General features: G+C 36.4%; 1 protein-coding gene and 3 pseudogenes across 1 annotated transcript; 2 read left to right on the forward strand and 2 right to left on the reverse strand.

Annotated features, from left to right (window-relative positions):
- LOC100524094 (olfactory receptor 4K15-like) lies at window positions 1-990 on the forward strand. The gene has a single exon (XM_003128593.3). The coding sequence runs from the start codon at window positions 19-21 to the stop codon at window positions 988-990; it is 972 nt and encodes a 323-aa protein (XP_003128641.1). The 5' UTR covers window positions 1-18.
- A 1468-nt stretch (window positions 991-2458) lies between these two features.
- LOC146401753 (sodium/potassium-transporting ATPase subunit beta-3-like) lies at window positions 2459-8227 on the reverse strand (annotated as a pseudogene).
- A 213-nt stretch (window positions 8228-8440) lies between these two features.
- Window positions 8441-9393, reverse strand: LOC100153885 (transcription factor AP-2 gamma pseudogene; annotated as a pseudogene).
- Window positions 9394-11017: 1624 nt separating this feature from the next.
- On the forward strand, window positions 11018-11944 carry LOC100155095 (olfactory receptor 4K15-like; annotated as a pseudogene).
- The last annotated feature ends 7433 nt before the right edge of the window (window positions 11945-19377 follow it).

The raw sequence follows: 19377 nt of genomic DNA on the forward strand, positions 1-19377 counted from the left end.
TCTCTTTGTAGGTACTTCATGGACCCAGTAAATAATTCTAGGGTGGCTGAGTTTGTGTTGCTGGGACTCTCCAGTTCTTGGGAGCTCCAATACTTCTTCTTCATGTTGTTTAATCTCTTGTATGTCACCATTGTGCTGGGCAACCTCCTCATTGTCCTCACAGTGATCTCTGAACCTGCCCTGCACACACCCATGTACATCATGCTCAGTAATCTTTCTGTTCTTGATGTGTTTCTGGCCACTTATGCAACCCCCAAAATGATCCATGATTTCCTTTATGAACCCAAGACCATCTCCTTTGAGGGCTGCATGGCCCAGATATTCCTACTCCATGTCTTTGCTGGTGGAGAGATGATGCTCCTTGCAGCCATGGCATATGACAGGTATGTAGCCATATGCAAACCTCTCCATTATGCAACCATCATGAACTTGTGCAAATGTACAGGTCTAGTAGTAGGCTCTTGGGTGATTGGGGTCATGCACGCACTGAGCCAGTTAGCTTTCACTGTAAACTTGTCCTTCTGTGGTCCAAACATAGTGGACAGTTATTACTGTGACCTTACTTTGGTCATCAAACTTGCCTGTACAGATCCTTATGTCCCTGAAGTGTTGATGCTTTTGGATAGTGGGCTCATGGGGGTGACTTCATTCGTGCTCTTGCTGATCTCCTACGCAGTCATCCTGGTCACTGTGCGGCAGCGTTCCTCAGTGCACATGGCCAAAGCCCGAAGTACTCTGACTGCCCACATCATTGTAGTGACCCTCTTTTTTGGGCCATGTATCTTCATCTATGCTTGGCCTTTTAGCAACTTTCCAGTAGATAAAGTCCTTTCTGTGTTCTCTACAGTTTTCACACCTATATTGAACCCCATTATCTACACATTGAGAAACAAAGAGGTGAAATCAGCAATGTATAAACTAAAGACCAAGTATGTAAATTCTAGGCTGCTTTCTCAGCTGTCTCTCTCAAGATTAGATTTGTTGAGTTGAGTAGACAGAAAAAAATTGGACTTTACTTTTTTCTTGTGAACACCATTATTTTTTAAAATAATTTGGTTTAAAGTGATAAATGTAATATATGTTCCTTGTTTAATATTTATAATAAAGAAGCTTACATGCAATTATACATTCTCTAACTATACTTACTTTTGGTATAGTTTTATATTTTATAGTTAATTTGCTTATATTTGCTAACTAATATCAGTGACAAGATGTTTAACAAACTATGGTACAATTTATATTGTATGAAATCATAAAATTTAGGTGCATATTCATACTGGCTAAACCTAAAAATTCCATTTCCTTTATAATCTAAAATACTTCAAATAATCTGTAAGATTTAGTTCCAGGACTAAAAACAATCCCATTAATCTTTTTTTCATACATTTTACATCAAAAAGATCCACAGACTAATTTAGCATGTAAAATAATTTTATAAAAACTCAAAAGAACACTTATAAAATCCACCTTTTTTTTTTTTCTTTCTCACATTTAGAACTTAAGGGACTTTACTTAAAAGCTCCACATTTTCTGCAGCTTATATAAAATCACTATATGTTGGTCAGGTACCATTTATTCTTTTACCATTTTATCCCTAAAACTGGGCTTAAATCAAAATATGAGAGTTAAACACTTTGCTGATTTCCTACACAGTCATCCTGGTCACTGTGCGGCATCAGTGACCATCCATAAAATATTTTTATAAACACAGCATATGAAGCTTTAGACTCCTAGCTGTAAGACCATATAAAATAGGACAAGATCCCCATCATACGTGTTCTGAATCAGGCACTTACTGGGTCCTAATACGGTGTCTGCACACTGCTTTAGAAGGCAACAAACTCAAAGGCAGTTACTCTGGAAATCATTGAACATTATGATCTAGAAGCACATTTTGATGTCAGCACAGTATTCTAATCACCTTAACTTCCTTCAAGGTGGTCTCTCTCTAGAATGTCAGGTGCAGCTGATGCAATGAAAGGTAGACAACACAGCATTTACTCTGTGGCGGTTTCCTACTCATACTATGTCTTCACTGTGATTTTTAATAAAATGTGTCCCAAGAACTTGCCACCATCATCTTGATTTTTTTTTTTTAATTTTTATTTGTTGGTCATTTTTGGTGCCACACTCACAGCATATAGAAGTTCGCAGGCTAGGGGATGAATTGGAGATGTAGCTGCTGGTCTATACCACAGCCACAGCAATGCCAGATGCGAGCTGCTTCCACAACCTACATCACAGCTCATGGCAATACAGGATCCTTAACCTACTGAGCAAGGCTAGGGATCGAACCCGCATCCTCAGGGATACTAGTTGGGTTTGTTACCACTGTGCTACCATGGCAGCTCTTCATCTTGGATTTTTAGATTGGATGACTCACTTGTTCGGTACTATATTATTGCTTCTTTCCTGGTATCAGCAGCATGATCAAAGATTACAAGGAGGGCAATGATTGCTAGAGATATCCTACATGCAGTTTTTCCTCATAATGTGGAAACCAAAGTCTGTAACTCTATAGTGAGAGAAAGTTGGCAGAATAGTCCTGGCTTCTTCCTTTAAAACACAATTATTCTTGGTTCCTCTTGAGGCTTTCACCCAATTATTCTGCTTATTTTCATAAGAATACAAGGTTTTTTTGGAAACACCAAAATCATTGGTGCTATCTCGTGCTTTGAGTAAAGTAGCAGGAAAATGACAAGCACAATAAACTGGGACCTTCTATTCAAAAAGTACACCATCAAGACATATTGCAGAATTATTCTGTTCAACTAATACAGCTTTAGAAAGTTATTGAGGTCTGCAACAAACCCCTTATAGGAAATTGAATCAGACATACTGAATGTGTATCCAGAGCAGTTACTGACTTTGGAATAACCTTAAGTCCTGGACTAGGAAGCTGGTCATGATGTTTTGGAACCACATCTTTTGGAGTCTGAATCATACCCCACATTGTGAATAAGAAGATTGCAGCTAGTAACCCACAGAAGACTAAACAGAAGAGCAACACAAAATCTTTCTCTCCCTCTCACTACTAGTCCAGGAAGTACTGTCTCTTTGGGTGATGGCTCAGAATGTTCTCTTATTGTTGTCACCAGTATGCACATCACTAGCCTTCATTTATTGCCCTTTCCTTTATAGAAAACAAAGATGAGAATGGAGAGGCTCATCTCCCAAGTAGACCATTTACTGACCTAGATGGGAGCAGGCAATTCTGCAAAAATGGCATTTCAGGGACTCCCACCTCCCAGGTCTTGGCAGTGCCTCCCAAGAGCTTCCTGCTAGTCTTGTTGTAGATAAAGAGCTTCTATTTGGCCAAGCTCTGGTTGAAAAATTTCTCTTTTATCACAATATGTGGTCAGGCACTGAAATGATTAGGAATGGTGCAGCACACAGGTGCTGGTGGCTGAGGGGACAGAGATGGCAGGAGACCAATGTGTGTTCCCACCTAGACTATACAGCCAGGTGACAGCAACAGAGAGCTGGCAGCTGGTCTAGAACACCTGATATCTGCAACTGGATGGTATTAGAGCCAGCTATGGTCATTCAGACCTCATAAATATACTGATATATTTCACATGATATATTACAAACATTTCCTCAAATATTTTAAATTCCTAATAATTATGTTTCTTAAAGGAATGGTATTCCTCTGTTTCATCATTTTTTTGCTAGTGTAAACCTTTAATCTGCTAATTTAATGAGCAACTAAATATATCTTACTATCTTTTATTTTGTACGTCTTTGATTTAAAATGAAGCTTTTATATTATGTAAACTGTGTTAAGATTTCATCTTCTACTAGGAGCACAGAATATTTTAATTAGGAGCATAGAATATATTAATAGAATAATATATTCTATTACTGTTTCAACCATCTTGTTTGTACTTTTGATACATTATGAAATGTAATATTTTTTTTCCTGTAATTATCTGTGTAATTTTTTTTAACAAGGAGTAATATTTAGTTTGTTCTTGTGTTTTTATGGAATTTTTAGAGTGCATAGTTATATGTCCATCCCCCCAGTTTTATACAGATAGGTTCCATCACCCTAAAAGTTCCCTGGTGCGACCCTTGTTTGTATAAACAACTTCTACCCCCGTTTCTCAAAACTTCTGTCAACCACTGATTTGTTTTCCTCCCTATAGTTCTGCCTTTTCCAGATTGTCATACAAATGAAATCATGCAGAATATAGCTTTTCTGCAATTCTTTTCCCATATAGCTTATTACAGAATATTGAGTAGAGTACCCTGTGTTTTACTGTAGAGCCTTGTTAGTTATCTGTTTTATATGTAGTAGTGTATGTATGTTAAATGGATATATGTATATGTAAAACTGACTCACACTGATGTACACCTAAAACTAACACGGCATTGTAAATCAACTACACTCCAATAAATTGTTTTTTTTTTTTTTTTAAAGAATGTAGCTTTTTTGGATCTAGGTTCTTTCACTTAGAAAAATGTATTTATAATTTATTAAGATTGTTGCATGAATCAATAGTTCCTTAGTGATAAATAGTATTCCATTGTATAAATGTAAAGAGTTTATTTATCCATTTACCAGATGAAGGATATTTGAGTGGTTTCTGATTTTTAGTGATTATGAACAAAGTTGCTATAGACTTTCACATACATTAAAGCTTTTGTGTGAACATAAATTTTCATTTATCTTGAATAAGTTCCTAGGAGATTACTGAGTCCTATGGTTTATATATTTAAACATAGTTTTATTAAGGTATAATTGATATACATAAACTGAACATATTTAAAATGCATGATTTGATAAATTTTGACATATTTATATGCCAGTGAAACTGTATCACAATAAAATAACATACCCATGGCATCCAGAAGTTATCTTGTACTCCTCCCAGTGTATTATATTTTTGTTATTTTTGATCTGATTTCTTTCACTCAATGTGAAAATTTTAATTTCATTCATTTTTTCCACATATCAAGTTTGTCCCTTTCTATTGCTGAGTTGTATGGATAAATACACATTTATAGTTTATTTAATCCATTCATAATTGGCAGACATTTATATTTTGGTTAGCTTCTGGTTACTACAAATATAGCTGCTCATTTGTACATAAATCTTTGTATAAGTATATATTTTCTTTCTTTCTCTTTTTTATTTTTTATTTTTATTTTTTGGTCCACATTTGTGGCATAGAGAGGTTCCCAGGCCAGGGATTGAATCTGAGCAGTAGCTGCAGCAATGCTGGATCTTTAATCTGTTCTGCCATATGGGAACTCCTTTTCTTCCTTCCTTCTTTTTGCCTTCCTTCTTCCTTCCTTTCTCTTTCTTTCTTGCTTTTCTTTTTCTTTAAAGACAAATAACTAGGAAAGAAATGCATAGATCATATTATAGGTGCATAAGTTTAACTTTTTAAAGAAATGGCCAAACTGCTTTCCAAAGGGCTTGTATCATTTTAACATTCTCACATTTCCTGGAGAGTTGCAGTTCCAGCATGTATTCACCCAAATTTGGTATGATTTATCTTTTAAATTTTAGCCTTCCTGCTAAGTATATAGTTTTATCTCATATTTCCCCATCTATGCCTTTTATTTCTTTTCCTTTCCTTAATAAAGTGCCTAAGACATTCAGTATGATGTTGAATAGCAGGGGTGAGAGAAGACATCATTGCTTTGTTAGTAATCTTAAAGGAAAAGCATTCAGTCTTTCATCAAGTATGATAAGAATTGTTGTTTTTTTTTTTTTAAGATATCCTTTAAAGATTAAGGGATTTTCCTTCTACTCCTATATTGTTGAGAGTGTATATTGTGAATAGATGTTATTTAGGCTTCTCTCTTTTTTTCTTATCTTTTGAGATGATGGTCTCATTTTTCTTCTTCAGTCTGTAAATGTAATGAACTGTATTTATTTATTTATTTTGGGCCATACCTACAGTGTGCAGAAGTTCCAGGGCCAGGGATCGAACCCAAGCCACAGTAATGATAATGCCAAATCCTTAACTACTAGGCCACCAGGGAACTCTTGAATTGTACTGAATTTGAACCAGACTTGTATTCTTCAGATAAACCCCAGTTCATCATGATATATTATTGCACTTATGTATTGCTAGATAAGATTTGCTAATGTTAATGTTTATTTATCCGAGGATTTTTACATATGTATTCATGATGACAAAGATCTATAATTTTCTTGTGATATACTTGCTTTGCTCTTGTATTGAAATAATGCTGGGCTTCATAAAACGAGCTGGGAAGTTTTCAATCTTCCATTTTCTGATAGATTGTTTAGAACTCACATTATTTTTTTCTTACATGTTTGGTAGAATTCACGAATGAAATAATCTTGCATTGGAGTTTTCATTTGGGGGAGATTTTCGAGTACAAATTCTATTTCTTTATTGGATACAGGGCAATTTAAGTATCTACTGATCCTTGAATGGGTTGGCAGTTTGTGTCTTTCAAGGAATTGGTTCATTTTACCTAAGCTGTCTAATTTCTTGATGTAAAGTGGGTTATCACATTCATTTATTATCTCTTTAAAGTCTGTGCAGTCCATTAGGGTTAGTAGTAATATTCCCCTCTTTTCTTCTTGCGATTAATAATTAGTTTCTTCCTTTTATTGTCTTTGTCAGTGAAGGTAGATATTTATCATTTTTTAAAATCTATTTCAGAAAACCAGCTTTTAGTATCATCGATTTTCTTGATAGTTTTCTATTTTCAGTTTCATTGATTTCTGCTCTTTATTTTTACTTTTTTTTAAATTTTTTTGTCTTTTTAGGGCTGCAACTCTGGCATATGGAAGTTCCCAGGCTAGAGGTCGAATCAGAGCTGTAGCCACTGGCCTACGCCACAGATGCAGCAATGCCAAATCTGAGCTGCATCTGTGACCTACACCACAGGTCACAGCAATTCCGGATCCTTAACCCACTGAGGCCAGTGATCGAACTTGTGTCTTTATGGATACTAGTCAGATTTGTTTCTGCTGAGCCATGGTGGGAACTCTGATTTCTGCTCTTCTAATATGTCATTTCTTTTCTTCTGTTTCAGAGGTTGTGAAACTTCTGCAGGATTATTCATACTCACTGGCTCTATTATCTCATTCTTTGTTCTCCTATTCCTACTCCAATCACGCTTTCATCTCCATATTCCACTAAAATCAATTCTTTCAGGATCACTACTGATCCCTATATTGCTAAATACAGAAATTCTTTCTTTTTTTTCCTTAAATTATGAAGACTTTTATTATACAGGTTTCATATTTACGAAAATTATTTGGCAATGTTTATAGGCAAGGATTTAAATTCCAAAACTCCATTTTCATCCACACACACTCTACCTCGCACTCATCTTTGGGGTCAGCCTAACAGGAATGAGACAAAGTTACTGCTCTGTGAACAGAGAGCTTCAGTTAAATAGAGTCTTCTGTGTCAAGAACAGAGCTCAGGATGCTTCCTCTTAATTCTTCATACCTTGTGTACATATGACTAAAACCTACAGCTGAGACTTAGTTTACCCTGACACATTTAATAGTTAATATTAAAATTGACTCCCATTTCTCAAGAAGTCAAAAGAGGTGTACCCATATTTATAGACCCCATTAAATTATGCATAAATACAATCTGTATATTCAGTAGTTTCTCAAAATGGCAGAGCCTCCTCTAGGACTTGGGGTGACAGACAACAAAAAACAAAACAAAACAAAACAATCCAAAACTTCATTCCTATGCTTTTCAAGTTTTCCCCAAACACCAAGGTGTGAGATAAACATGCAAAATAAACTTTCCATACCTTAAAGGAACAAGTCTTTTTTCAAAGTGAGTCCAAATTGAGGAGTTAACTTTCAAAGTTTTTTGTTTTTTTGCATTTTTTTTAAGAAAAACATAAAATCATCAGCAGGCTTTGTTTGTATAAGTTTTGTAAAATCCAAAGAGCCCCCTTGAGCAAGGTGTAAAAGTGTGTCAAATGCCACCTATTAACCAGTTGCTCAGCAGAGAGAATCTTTGCCTCCTAAGGGTATAGGAATAGACCTGAAGAAGGTACATAAATACTTTTACCTTAACCCTGCAAGTTACTGTTGATCTGAATCACATGAATTTGACATTTCAACAGCTGAGTGTGTGTGTGTTTTTGTTAGTCCAGGGAATTTATTTAAAAGGTTCAAAAACTTGTGGCACCACTTTCAGAAAAAGGAAGAATGAGGCTCAAAAAATAAGATAAGCTTAATGTGTAAAGAACCAGTACCTGTCATCTCACCCAGAGTTAAGGAGGCACTTCAGTGCTCTCTAGAGAAATACAAGGAATCCAGGAGGAGATGTTTAGATTTGGAAATGGATCCCTTTCTAATGGGAATGTGGATAACAAACTCTGTCTCCCAGACAAGAGGGGTTCCAGACTGTTTTGGTTGAGAATGGATTTGGAGTCCGTTTCCTTCCAAACTCTCTGGCCCTTGTTCATGCCCATTTTATTTCCTATGTTTCTCCATCTTCCCCAGGGCTTTGCTAGAATTGGCTGGACTCTAGTCTCCAGGATTCATACCTGATTTGTCTGTGACTGTTAGGGCTTTTTTTTTTTTTTTTTTTTTTTTTACATAGTTCTTCACAACAGCCACAGTGGCACAGATGCCGCTGATTACCTGTGGCTGCCAAACCCACAGGTAGTCAGGCTGAAATGAGATGAGCAGTACTGGGGTGGGCCAGTTGTTCTTGTTGGGAGTCCCCTCTTGATTGATAGGCTTCATGAATTCTTTACACACTTGGCTGTGTGGCCAGCAGCATGTTTTTCCCAGTTGCCATCTCAGTCCATCTTCTGAGATGAGGTCCAGTTAAATATTTGGCCATGGATTTACTGGGAAATTCTGCCTCGAAGACAGAGACAATGTCCCAGGCCAAATGAACAGCCTAACCTTCTACTAAAGACATCAGGAGGGTTAATGTGAGCAGAAAGATTCAACCCAATCTTGTCCAATTTCTACTGCAAGGACCAGCTACCATTTTTAGATTTGGCTCTTCGGAGAACACCTCCCAGTAAAGAAGCATTTAAGCACTCAGGCAGGATAGTCGCCTCTGGATTTCAGCAATGGTCACTTTGTATTTAGATGTAGAACTGAGAAGGGACAGTATTCCAGGAACTGAGCAGAAGACCTCAGTGGGATATATCACAGCCCCCACGAGCTCCTTCTGACAAGGGAGACTCAAGGGGTCTCCTTGAGTCATTGAAACAGAATCTTCATGAATAACTGATTCAGCATAAGTGGGTGCTGGTTGTCGACATTGTGCACCTCCTCCATCTGGTGCACCCTTCCTGGAGCCCTGGGTTTTTGGCCAACCCTGAAGGCTCCATGGCAGGCAAAGAGGGCAGCAACAGGTATGCATCCCTGTGGGCACTCATGGTGCCACAGTCCATGAGCTGTGTCATCTTCCTTCACTCACTATCTCTGCCTTTCAAAATCTTATACCATATTTAAGGCCATTTATGATTACTATATTTTGTCTCTCATCCCTTTTGTATTTGCCTCATCCTTTTCCTTGACCCTCCTCTTCCTTCTTTGTACTTCTTCTTCCTTTCCTGATCTTTCCAACAGAAAACAGTCTGTCCCAAGGTTGAACACCTATGTAATTTTGTTACTTCTTTTAAAATATGCATGCTCTTCTATTTCCTTTGTATATTTTCATTGTTTATTTCTAATTGCTCTTCTAAATTGCAGGCTACTTACAGATAAGCACTTTGTCTCGCTCATTTTAAAATTCTTATTCTGGTAGAAACTGAATTTGCAGACATTTCTGAATTATGTTTAATTGGGAAAAGAAGAAAGAAAGAGGATATATTTTCTCTTGCCTAGGTGATTTATACTTTTACAATATGGCAATTTTTGCATGATTTTTGGAAGTGTGAATCCCTAGATAGAAATGCTATTTGTTAGTCCATAACATGAAAGGGCTTGTTAGCAATGGCCCCACTGGGGCAAAGTTACTCATCAATGAGAAATACATTTTCACTTTCTCCTCCTTTTAAATAGAGTATAAAGTATAAGAAGTATCGCAAGCCATCTGAGAAGAACATATTTCTCGTATCATCATGATAACTCAGTGTCTTTGTGTGGAACTTATGAAATAAAAAGACTGGACAAATTCCAATTTGCTTAGTGAGTCTATATGGCAAATGAGTAGACTCGTGTAAATTTTAATACTTCTGCCACTTCAAATAGCTGTCTGTAAAAAAACTACTTTAATATAATTGTCTGTATTTTCCGTTCTGTGAATGAGATTGAATTTGTTTCTCTATGTTTGAACTCCCTGTTAATATTCTAGAAGTGAGTTCTTTTTTCTATATGGTATTGAACTTCAGGACCTTTTCTGCAGATTCAGCCATGTTTATTCTAAGCTTATTCTTACAGTCATATGGTATGTAATAAAGTGCCACAAAAAAAAAAATCTCGCTGAACCCTATGATTACATTTTATTTACCTTTTTTCAAAAAGCAAAAACCCTCTTTGGATTTCTCTCAGTTATTGAAAACAGGTGCTAATGTAAGTCTTTAGTAAAAGCAAAGTGGTATAAAGCAAACTTTGAATAAGCAGGAAATACCTGTAACTCTTTTAATCCTTACAGCAATCCTCTGAGCCACATTCTATTATTTCCCCCAATTTGCAGGTACAAAAACTGAAGCACAGAGAATTTAATTAGCTTGCCCAAGGTCATAGTGCTAAGAATTACAAGAGATAGCTTTTGAAACCTGTCAGTATGACCCTAGACTTTCTTTCTAATTTCAGGAATTTAGAAATTGTAAGATGATGGGTAAACTTCTGTTTTTAGAATAAAACTATCATGCTCAGATGCAGAGATGAAAGCCAAGGTTATCCAGTCATGACAAAATAAATGATTGTATGCAATGTGTATTTTGTGTGTAATGAGGAACATAAATGTGTTGAATACAATTTGATACCTGGCTTGGCTTTGGTCATTTACTCTCCCAATCTTATGATGCTTCTCCATTTCACTTTACAGGAACATTTCTGATCCAATTTCAGCAATTTGAAATCATGGATCAAGAAAATAAATCAGGAGTGACTGAATTTGTATTGCACGGTCTTTCAGGTCCTCGAGAGCTACAACTTTTCTATTTTGCACTTTTTACACTTTTGTATTTATCCATTGTGCTGGGGAACCTCCTCATTGTGCTCACAGTCATCTCTGAACCCACCCTGCACATACCCATGAACTTTCGACTCAGTAACCTCTCTTTCACTGATGTATGTCTGTCTACCTTTGCCACCCCCAAGATGATTGTTGACTTCCTTGAGGAGCACAGGACCATCTCTTTCGAGGGTTGCATGGCCCAGATATTCTTCCTGCACGTCTTTGCTGGTGGTGAGATGATGCTCCTTGTGGCCATGGTGTATGATAGATATGTAGCCATATGTCGCCCCCTGCATTATGCGACCATCATGAGTGAGCGCAGGTGCACCAGCCTCGTGGTGGGCTCCTGGCTCATTGGGGTTCTGCACTCAGTAGGTCAGCTGGTCTTCACAGTAAACCTTCCATTCTGTGGACCCAACAAAGTGGACAGTTTTTTCTGTGACTTGCCCCTGGTTATCAAACTTGCCTGCACAGACACCTTCACTCTTGAGGTCCTGATGCTTTCAGACAGTGGTCTAATGCCATGAGCTCCTTTGTGCTCTTGCTAGTCTCCTACACAGTCATCCTGGTTACTGTGTGGCGGCATCCCTCAGTGGGCATGGCCAAGGCAAGGGCCACCCTGACTGCCCATATCACTGTGGTGACCCCTCTTCTTCAGACCCTGCATTTTCATCTATGCCTGGCCTTTTAACAACCTCCCAGTGGACAAGGTCCTCTCAATATTTTACACTGTTTTTACCCCTCTTCTAAACCCCTTGATCTACACCTTAAGAAATAAGGAAGTAATATCAGCCATGCAAAAACTAAGGCATCGAGAGGTGAGTTCGTAATGGTCTTCCAGCTCTCCCTTGTGATCATAGCAACCCATTATAACAACAAGGTTAGTGTGTCTTCCTCTGTGAATTATTGTTATGCCTCAAATACCATAGGACACATTTTTTTTTCCTTTTCATAGTGCTTGCTATCATAACAGTAAACAAACTATCTTAGATGATAGGCAAATGGGACACCCTGTTTTTTGCTTTGATATAATTCTTACTTCAAACTAAAGTTATTTATAATGTTGGAGAGGGGAGTATTTCCTCTTTTACTCCTTATGAGTTCTTATGGCTGAATAATAAAACTGATGCAAAACAGATTCACATGAAAAAAAGAAACACATTTTAATTCATGCTCCTGGAGGTCTCATAGAAATGAAAACTAAAAAGCAGCCAAAGCAGGCAGCTTTTATACTTTTTAGACAAAAGAAAAGATAAATTTTTGAGGCACTGACAGGACAAGAAAACTCAGGTTTGGGGTGCCCAATTAGTGAAGAATAAAAACAGAGTATGGGCTTGAGGTTGTAAATTAAACAACTAACAAGGTTTTTTTTTTATGTAGGCGTCTTGGCCAAATTCCCTATCTCTGGCAGTAACGGTGTCCTTCTACTTTCAGGGAGTGCACCATTCATATGAGAGATTTATTTCCTGCTTACAGGGAGACAGAAAGGAGGGTCAGAGTTTCCCTCTTGCATTGGCCATTTCTGAAATAACCTGAATTCAAAATAATATGCCATTGAGGCAAATTTTGGGGCAGCTTCTTATGGACCCCAATGATAATAATAAAAGTTTTATTTTCCTAAGGGAACCCTTGTACACGGTTGGTGGGAGTATAAATTGGGTACAGACATTATAGAGAACAATATAGAGGTGCTTCAAAAAACTAAAAATATAACTATCATCATAAAAATATAGCTAGCAACTCCACTCCTGAGTATATATCCAGAAAAAAAATTAAAGCACTAATTTGAAAAGATACAGGCACCTCAATTATAACAGCACTATTTACAACAGCCCTGAGATGTAAGCAACCCAACTGTCCATCAACAATGAAGAGATAAAAAAGATGTGGTGTATGTATATACAATGAAATATTACTCAGCCACAAAACAGAATGGAAATTCTGCCATTTGCAGCAATGTGGATGGACTTAGAGATTATTATGTTTGCCAAAGAAAGATGAATACTGTATGATAACACTTACAATGCAATCTAAAAAAATAATACAAGAGTTCCTGCTGTGGTGCAGCTGGGGCAGCTCCAGTTGCTACTGAGGTGTGAGTTTGATCCCTGGCCTGTTATAGTGTGTTAAGGATCCAGCATTGCTTCATCTGTGGCATAGTTTGCAGCTACAGCTCAGATTCGAGCCCTGGACTGGGAACTTCCATATGCCATGGATGTAGCTGAAAAAGGAAAAAAATGCAAACAAGGATATACAGCAAAAGAGAAATAGACTTAACAAGTATGGAAAACAAACTAGTACTGACCAGAGGAGAGAGGAGATGGGGGAGGGGAATTTTAAGGATATGGGATTAAGAGATACAAACTACTATGTAAAAAATAGATAAGAAACAAGGATATACTGTATAGCACAGGGAATTATATCCATTAGCTTGTAATAACTTTCAATGGAGTTTAATCTGAAAAAATCTGAAGCAGTGTGCTCTACACTTGAAATTAATATATATTTTAAATCAACTGTACTCCTATAAAGTCTTTTTTTCCTATAAAATGTGTCCATTACATTCCTGCTTCTTCCAATAGCCTGGTAAATATGAAAATGTACAAAATACTAAAATAATGTCTGATATTTAAATAATATTTTAAAGTTTCAGAAGAATAATTAATTTACAGTTATTTTACAGCCATATTCTTATCTGGGATCACAAATTAGAGGTATCTATTGTCATAAATTTTTAAATGAGGAAAACTTCAGTTCTCACCAATTTCAGGTGACAGAATAAGACTTCTGACTGCAGACCTCATGCTCTCTCTCTGTCCTTTCTCTGCATATGTATACAAATACAAACAATCATATTCCTTGCTATTCAAACTCTTTTTATCTAACTAAGGAACTGAATAGATTGAGGTCATTTTTTTTTTTTTTGTATATAGGAATGACATTTCTTGCAATGTGACTCTCACTATAAACTATGCAAACTTAGGGACTAAAAAGCAAATAGGTTATGTTGTAGAATTTATTATCTGAACTCAGAAATCAAATAGATTCACATATTTGTGATGCTACAAATGCCAAAATCTGACCCACAAGTAGTGTTTACTTATATCAGTGTATTAAATTGAAGTTTAGAATTGACACTTGAAGTTCATGGTTCCACGAGGACATACAAAAATAGACCTCTCTCCATACATAATCAGAGGATTTTTCTAACAGTGTTAAATGTATGATTTTTCTGTGTATTCCCTTGCCTATCTTCATGTCATGTCCTCTAATCCACACTGACCAATAAAACATAATTGAGAATATATTTTTCAAGACTCTCTGAAAGTATAAAATTATCATTTTGACTTTTCAAAAGACATCTACATATTCATACTTAAATTTAATATTTAATTCTCATCATAGTATAACTGCTTTTTTCACCAATTAGAAACTGAGAGTGTCATGAAAGTTAAGTTAGAATCATAATCATAATCAGAAAGTAGAAGAAATGATGCAAGTAAATTCAACTTCTGACTGCTAGCATTTCAAAGTAAAGCCATGCCCTAAGGGCAAGTTATGCTATTGAAATAGAGTATGTAGAAGAAAGCATAGTATGGAAGAGGAATTAATACCAATTACATTTTGAACAGTTTTTGACTCATTTTCTTCTTCATAACTTCATCACTCTGTAAGCATCCGTTGATTCTTCTGTGCAACACAGAATTAAAAGATAATGACCTTACTACCCAAAGCAATCTACAGATTCAATGCAATCCCTATCAAATTACCCATGACATTTTTCACAGAACTAGAACAAACAATCCAAACATTTATATGGAACAACAAAAGACCCAGAATCGCCAAAGCAATCCTGAGAAACAAAAACCAAGCAGGAGGCATAACTCTCCCAGACTTCGAGAAATACTACAAAGCCACAGTCATCAAAACAGTGTGGTACTGGTATCAAAACAGACAGACAGACCAATGGAACAGAAGAGAGAATCCGGAAATAAACCCTGACACCTACGGTTAATTCATCTTTGACAAGGGAGGCAAGAACATAAAATGGGAAAAGGAAAGTCTATTCAGCAAGCATAGCTGGGAAACCTGGACAGCTGCATGCAAAGCAATGAAACTAGAAGACACCCTCACACCATGCACAAAAATAAACTCCAAATGGCTGAAAGACTTAAATATACGACAGGACACCATCAAACTCCTAGAAGAAAACATAGGCAAAACACTCTCGGACATCAACATCATGAATATTTTCTCAGGGCAGTCTCCCAAAGCAATAGAAATTAGAGCAAAAATAAACCCATGGGACCTCATCAAACTGAAAAGCTTTTGCACAGCAAAGGAAACCAAAACGGAAACCAAAAGACAACTTACAGAATGGGAGAAAACAGTTTCAAATGATGCAACTGACAAGGGCTTAATCTCTAGAATACATAAGCAACTTATACAACTCAACAGCAAAAAAGCCAATCAATCAATGGAAAAATGGGCAAAAGACCTGAATAGACATTTCTCCAAGGAAGATATACAGATGGCCAACAAACACATGAAAAAATGCTCAACATCGCTGATTATAAGAGAAATGCAAATCAAAACTACCATGAGATACCACCTCACACCAGTCAGAATGGCCATCATTAATAAATCCACAAGTAACAAGTGCTGGAGGGGCTGTGGAGAAAAGGGAACCCTCCTGCACTGTTGGTGGGAATGGAAACTGGTACAGCCACAATGGAGAACAGTTTGGAGATACCTTAGAAATCTATACATAGAACTTCCATATGACCCTGCAATCCCACTCTGGGGCATCTATCCGGACAAAACTCTACTTAAAAGAGACACGTGCACCCGCATGTTCATTGCAGCACTATTCACAATAGCCAGGACATGGAAACAATCCAAATGTCCATCGACAGAAGATTGGATTCAGAAGAAGTGGTATATATACACAATGGAATACTACTCAGCCATAAAAAAGGATGACATAATGCCATTTGCAGCAACATGGATGGAACTAGAGAATCTCATCCTGAGTGAAATGAGCCAGAAAGACAAAGACAAATACCATATGATATCACTTATAACTGGAATCTAATATCCAGCACAAATGAACATCTCCTCAGAAAAGAAAATCATGGACTTGGAGAAGAGACTTGTGGCTGCCTGATGGGAGGGGGAGGGAGTGGGAGGGATCGGGAGCTTGGGCTTATCAGACACAAGGTAGAATAGATTTACAAGGAGATTCTGCTGAATAGCATTGAGAACTATGTCTAGATACTCATGTTGAAACAGAAGAAAGGGTGGGGGAAAAAACTGTAATTGCAATGTATACATCTAAGGATAACCTGACCCCCTTGCTGTACAGTGGGAAAATTAAAAAATAAATAAATAAATAAATAAAATAAGAATAAAAAATTAAAAAAAAAAGAATGCAAACACATTGAGGTCCTACTGTATAGCACAGGGAACTGTAGGAAATCTCTTGTGACTGACCATGATGGAAGATAATATAAGAAAGGGAATGTATGACTGGGTCACTTTGCTATGCAGCAAAAATTGGCACGACATAATAAATCAACTATACTTAAAAAAAAAAAAGATAATGACCTGACAATATAGGAATGTGTTATATAATAATAGAGATGATAAGGCAATACATACATTCATTGACAAGAAATTTATAAATTGTGTCTTTTTATTTCATTTCATTTGATCCTCACAAAATATCCATGAATTATAAAGCAAAGATTACACATCTATTAACAGTATTGAAATTAAAAAAATTCTTCCTATAAAAAAATTTATAAATTCTGGATGCATTCTTTACAATAATCAAATGACATCATGTTATCTGAAACAGTGGAATATTTGGGAGAGGAAATTTTATGGAAAGTAACTGCAGGTCATGAAAATGACGGGCAGTGCTTGGCTATTATGGGGAAATTTTCTCTGTGTGAGAGTGTGTTGTAGAATTAGACCTCTTAGTTCTGGGATTCTCAGTCAAAGTGTGGACTAGAAGAGGGTACTAAAGAGCCCAAGAAAAAGACCAAAATATTTGTCTTCACTCCTGGTTTATGTAAAGAAAAAAATGATTCCTCCTGGAAATTATAATCAAGGGATTACCTTCATATAAGTTTAGAATTTGTATTTACATGCTGTGCATAATCAGAAGAACATTAACCTGAAAAATTGATGTACGATGTTTGGAACTCAAGGGGCCAATGAAGTTTTCGGTGCTTTTGGAAAAGCAAAGACTAAAACCTCTGAAGGATCACAGGGGACTTAGGCACATGAAGTCTTGATGAATTTGAGTTCATAGTCAAACTCATAAAACCCATGCAGAGCCCATCCACAATGAACAGAAGAGTAGACAGAATAGACTTCTGGTTGCAAAATGGACTCATGCTCTGCTTTCACTATGTTTTTTTCTCTTCTTCATTCTTGGCTTCTATTAAATGGACTGAGTTTTGATTTCCTTTTGTTTCCCCTCTTAATTCATAAATTTTTATATTCTACTTTTATTTTAGTGGCTCTCCTCACAATTTTAACATGCAAAAGTTGCCTTTTCCTCAGTATCACCACATGCTCTAGTAGCAAGGACACAATATGTCTTTCATTCACAAGTCAAAGTGTTTCTCATTTAGGGAAAAGAATCTACTTTTTCACATATGTTCCCTATAGTATCGTAGGTTCAATTATGTAAAATTCACACAAGATACTTTACAACTGCCCAAGAGCTAAATGACCCTTTCTTTTTCTCCTAGGATCATGTGGCCCTCATTGCAACTGCCAATAATGTGGGATGCTGTTTATTTTGTTCCAATGGGAGTATGTAGCTGAAGGTATTAATAATCCCTATTGGAAGATGAACCTTGGCTATTACTGAAAGTCCAAAGCTTCAGTTGGTCATTTGATAAAACCATGTGCTATTCCAATTTGACAAAAGAAATATGTATCTGTAATTATCAGTAGGTAGAAAAGATTAATTGCACAACAGAAGAACTGATGTATTCAATTTACACTTCTGATATGCTTTATATGAGGTAGGTTATATCTAACAAAGATGCACATTAAAAATTTATTATGTCCACTTATGTTTTATATTATCACAATGTGCCTTAGAACTCACAATTGGGAGAAAAATATATTAGAAGTAAAAGAAAGTGAGCCAAGGTTAGAATGTTCATGTATTTTAGCACTTTTGGAGGGATTTGTGGGAAATTATGTAAGAAGGTGGTGTATTCTTGCACATATTATGACAAACTCTGTACTTAGAAAAATGCATTATGCCATGCTTACCTATCACCTAGAGAAATGAAATAAACATGCAAATCAAAGCTACACATTTCTTTGTGGATACAGGCCTATGAGGTAAAACTATAAGAAAATCATGGGAATGTTAAATACCAAACTCAGGTTGTAGGTTTGTAGCTGGTATATCTTGGCATCAATGATTTACTTTACTTACTTTATACTTGAATTGGACCAGACAGGACTTATTTAACTCTATAAAGTACAAATTTATTCTTTGTTAAGATTCTCGTTATTTTAATCACTTTTTAAAAATTTGGTAAACAAACTATGGTTTATTTCCAATACAGCAAATAAATAATTTTCTCTGTGCTGCAAAAGGATTTTATTCCCTTTGCATTTGCTGGTTTGTTTATGGGCACTGGCTTTGGTGACTCAAAAATGAGCTTGTATTACTAGTGAGAGGAAATGTTTTTCCTCTATTAAAGATGAAGTTTATGTAGGCAGTTTATGACTTGACATTCACTGGGAAGGCCTCTATACACAGGAAGATTCAAACATAGAAATGTTAGGTAAAATGATAGATATGAGGTGAAATATATTTCAGTTAGTACTGAAGCAATTTATATAGAATCAATTCCATGCAAATATCTATACTATCTATACTAAATCCTGTGCATGGTATACAAGAAGCACAAGAACTCAGGGATCCTTCAATGTGGTAGGGAAGTGATATTATAGAAAAATTCTTACCTTGGAAAAGCATATAACTGCAAGCAAAGCATTATAATGATATTAGGAAGAGAGAAATTTCAGCTTAAGCTCTGTGAAGGCTTTTGGAGGAGATGATACCTGCACTGGAATAGACCATCTATTTGTGAAGGACATGAGAAAATGAATAGGCACAGTCTATCAGCTTTAAGAAGTTTTAAGAATCTGATTTGGCTAGAGAGTAGTGTAGTTAAAACCAGACCAGACCATATATACTTGGCTGTCATGTTGAAGACATTTA

Source organism: Sus scrofa, chromosome 7 (genome assembly GCF_054392235.1).
Source record: "Sus scrofa isolate SSC_HxYL_T2T_F1_AM1 chromosome 7, Sscrofa_HxYL_maternal_Yorkshire_Landrace_v2.0, whole genome shotgun sequence".
Taxonomy (NCBI): domain Eukaryota; kingdom Metazoa; phylum Chordata; class Mammalia; order Artiodactyla; family Suidae; genus Sus; species Sus scrofa.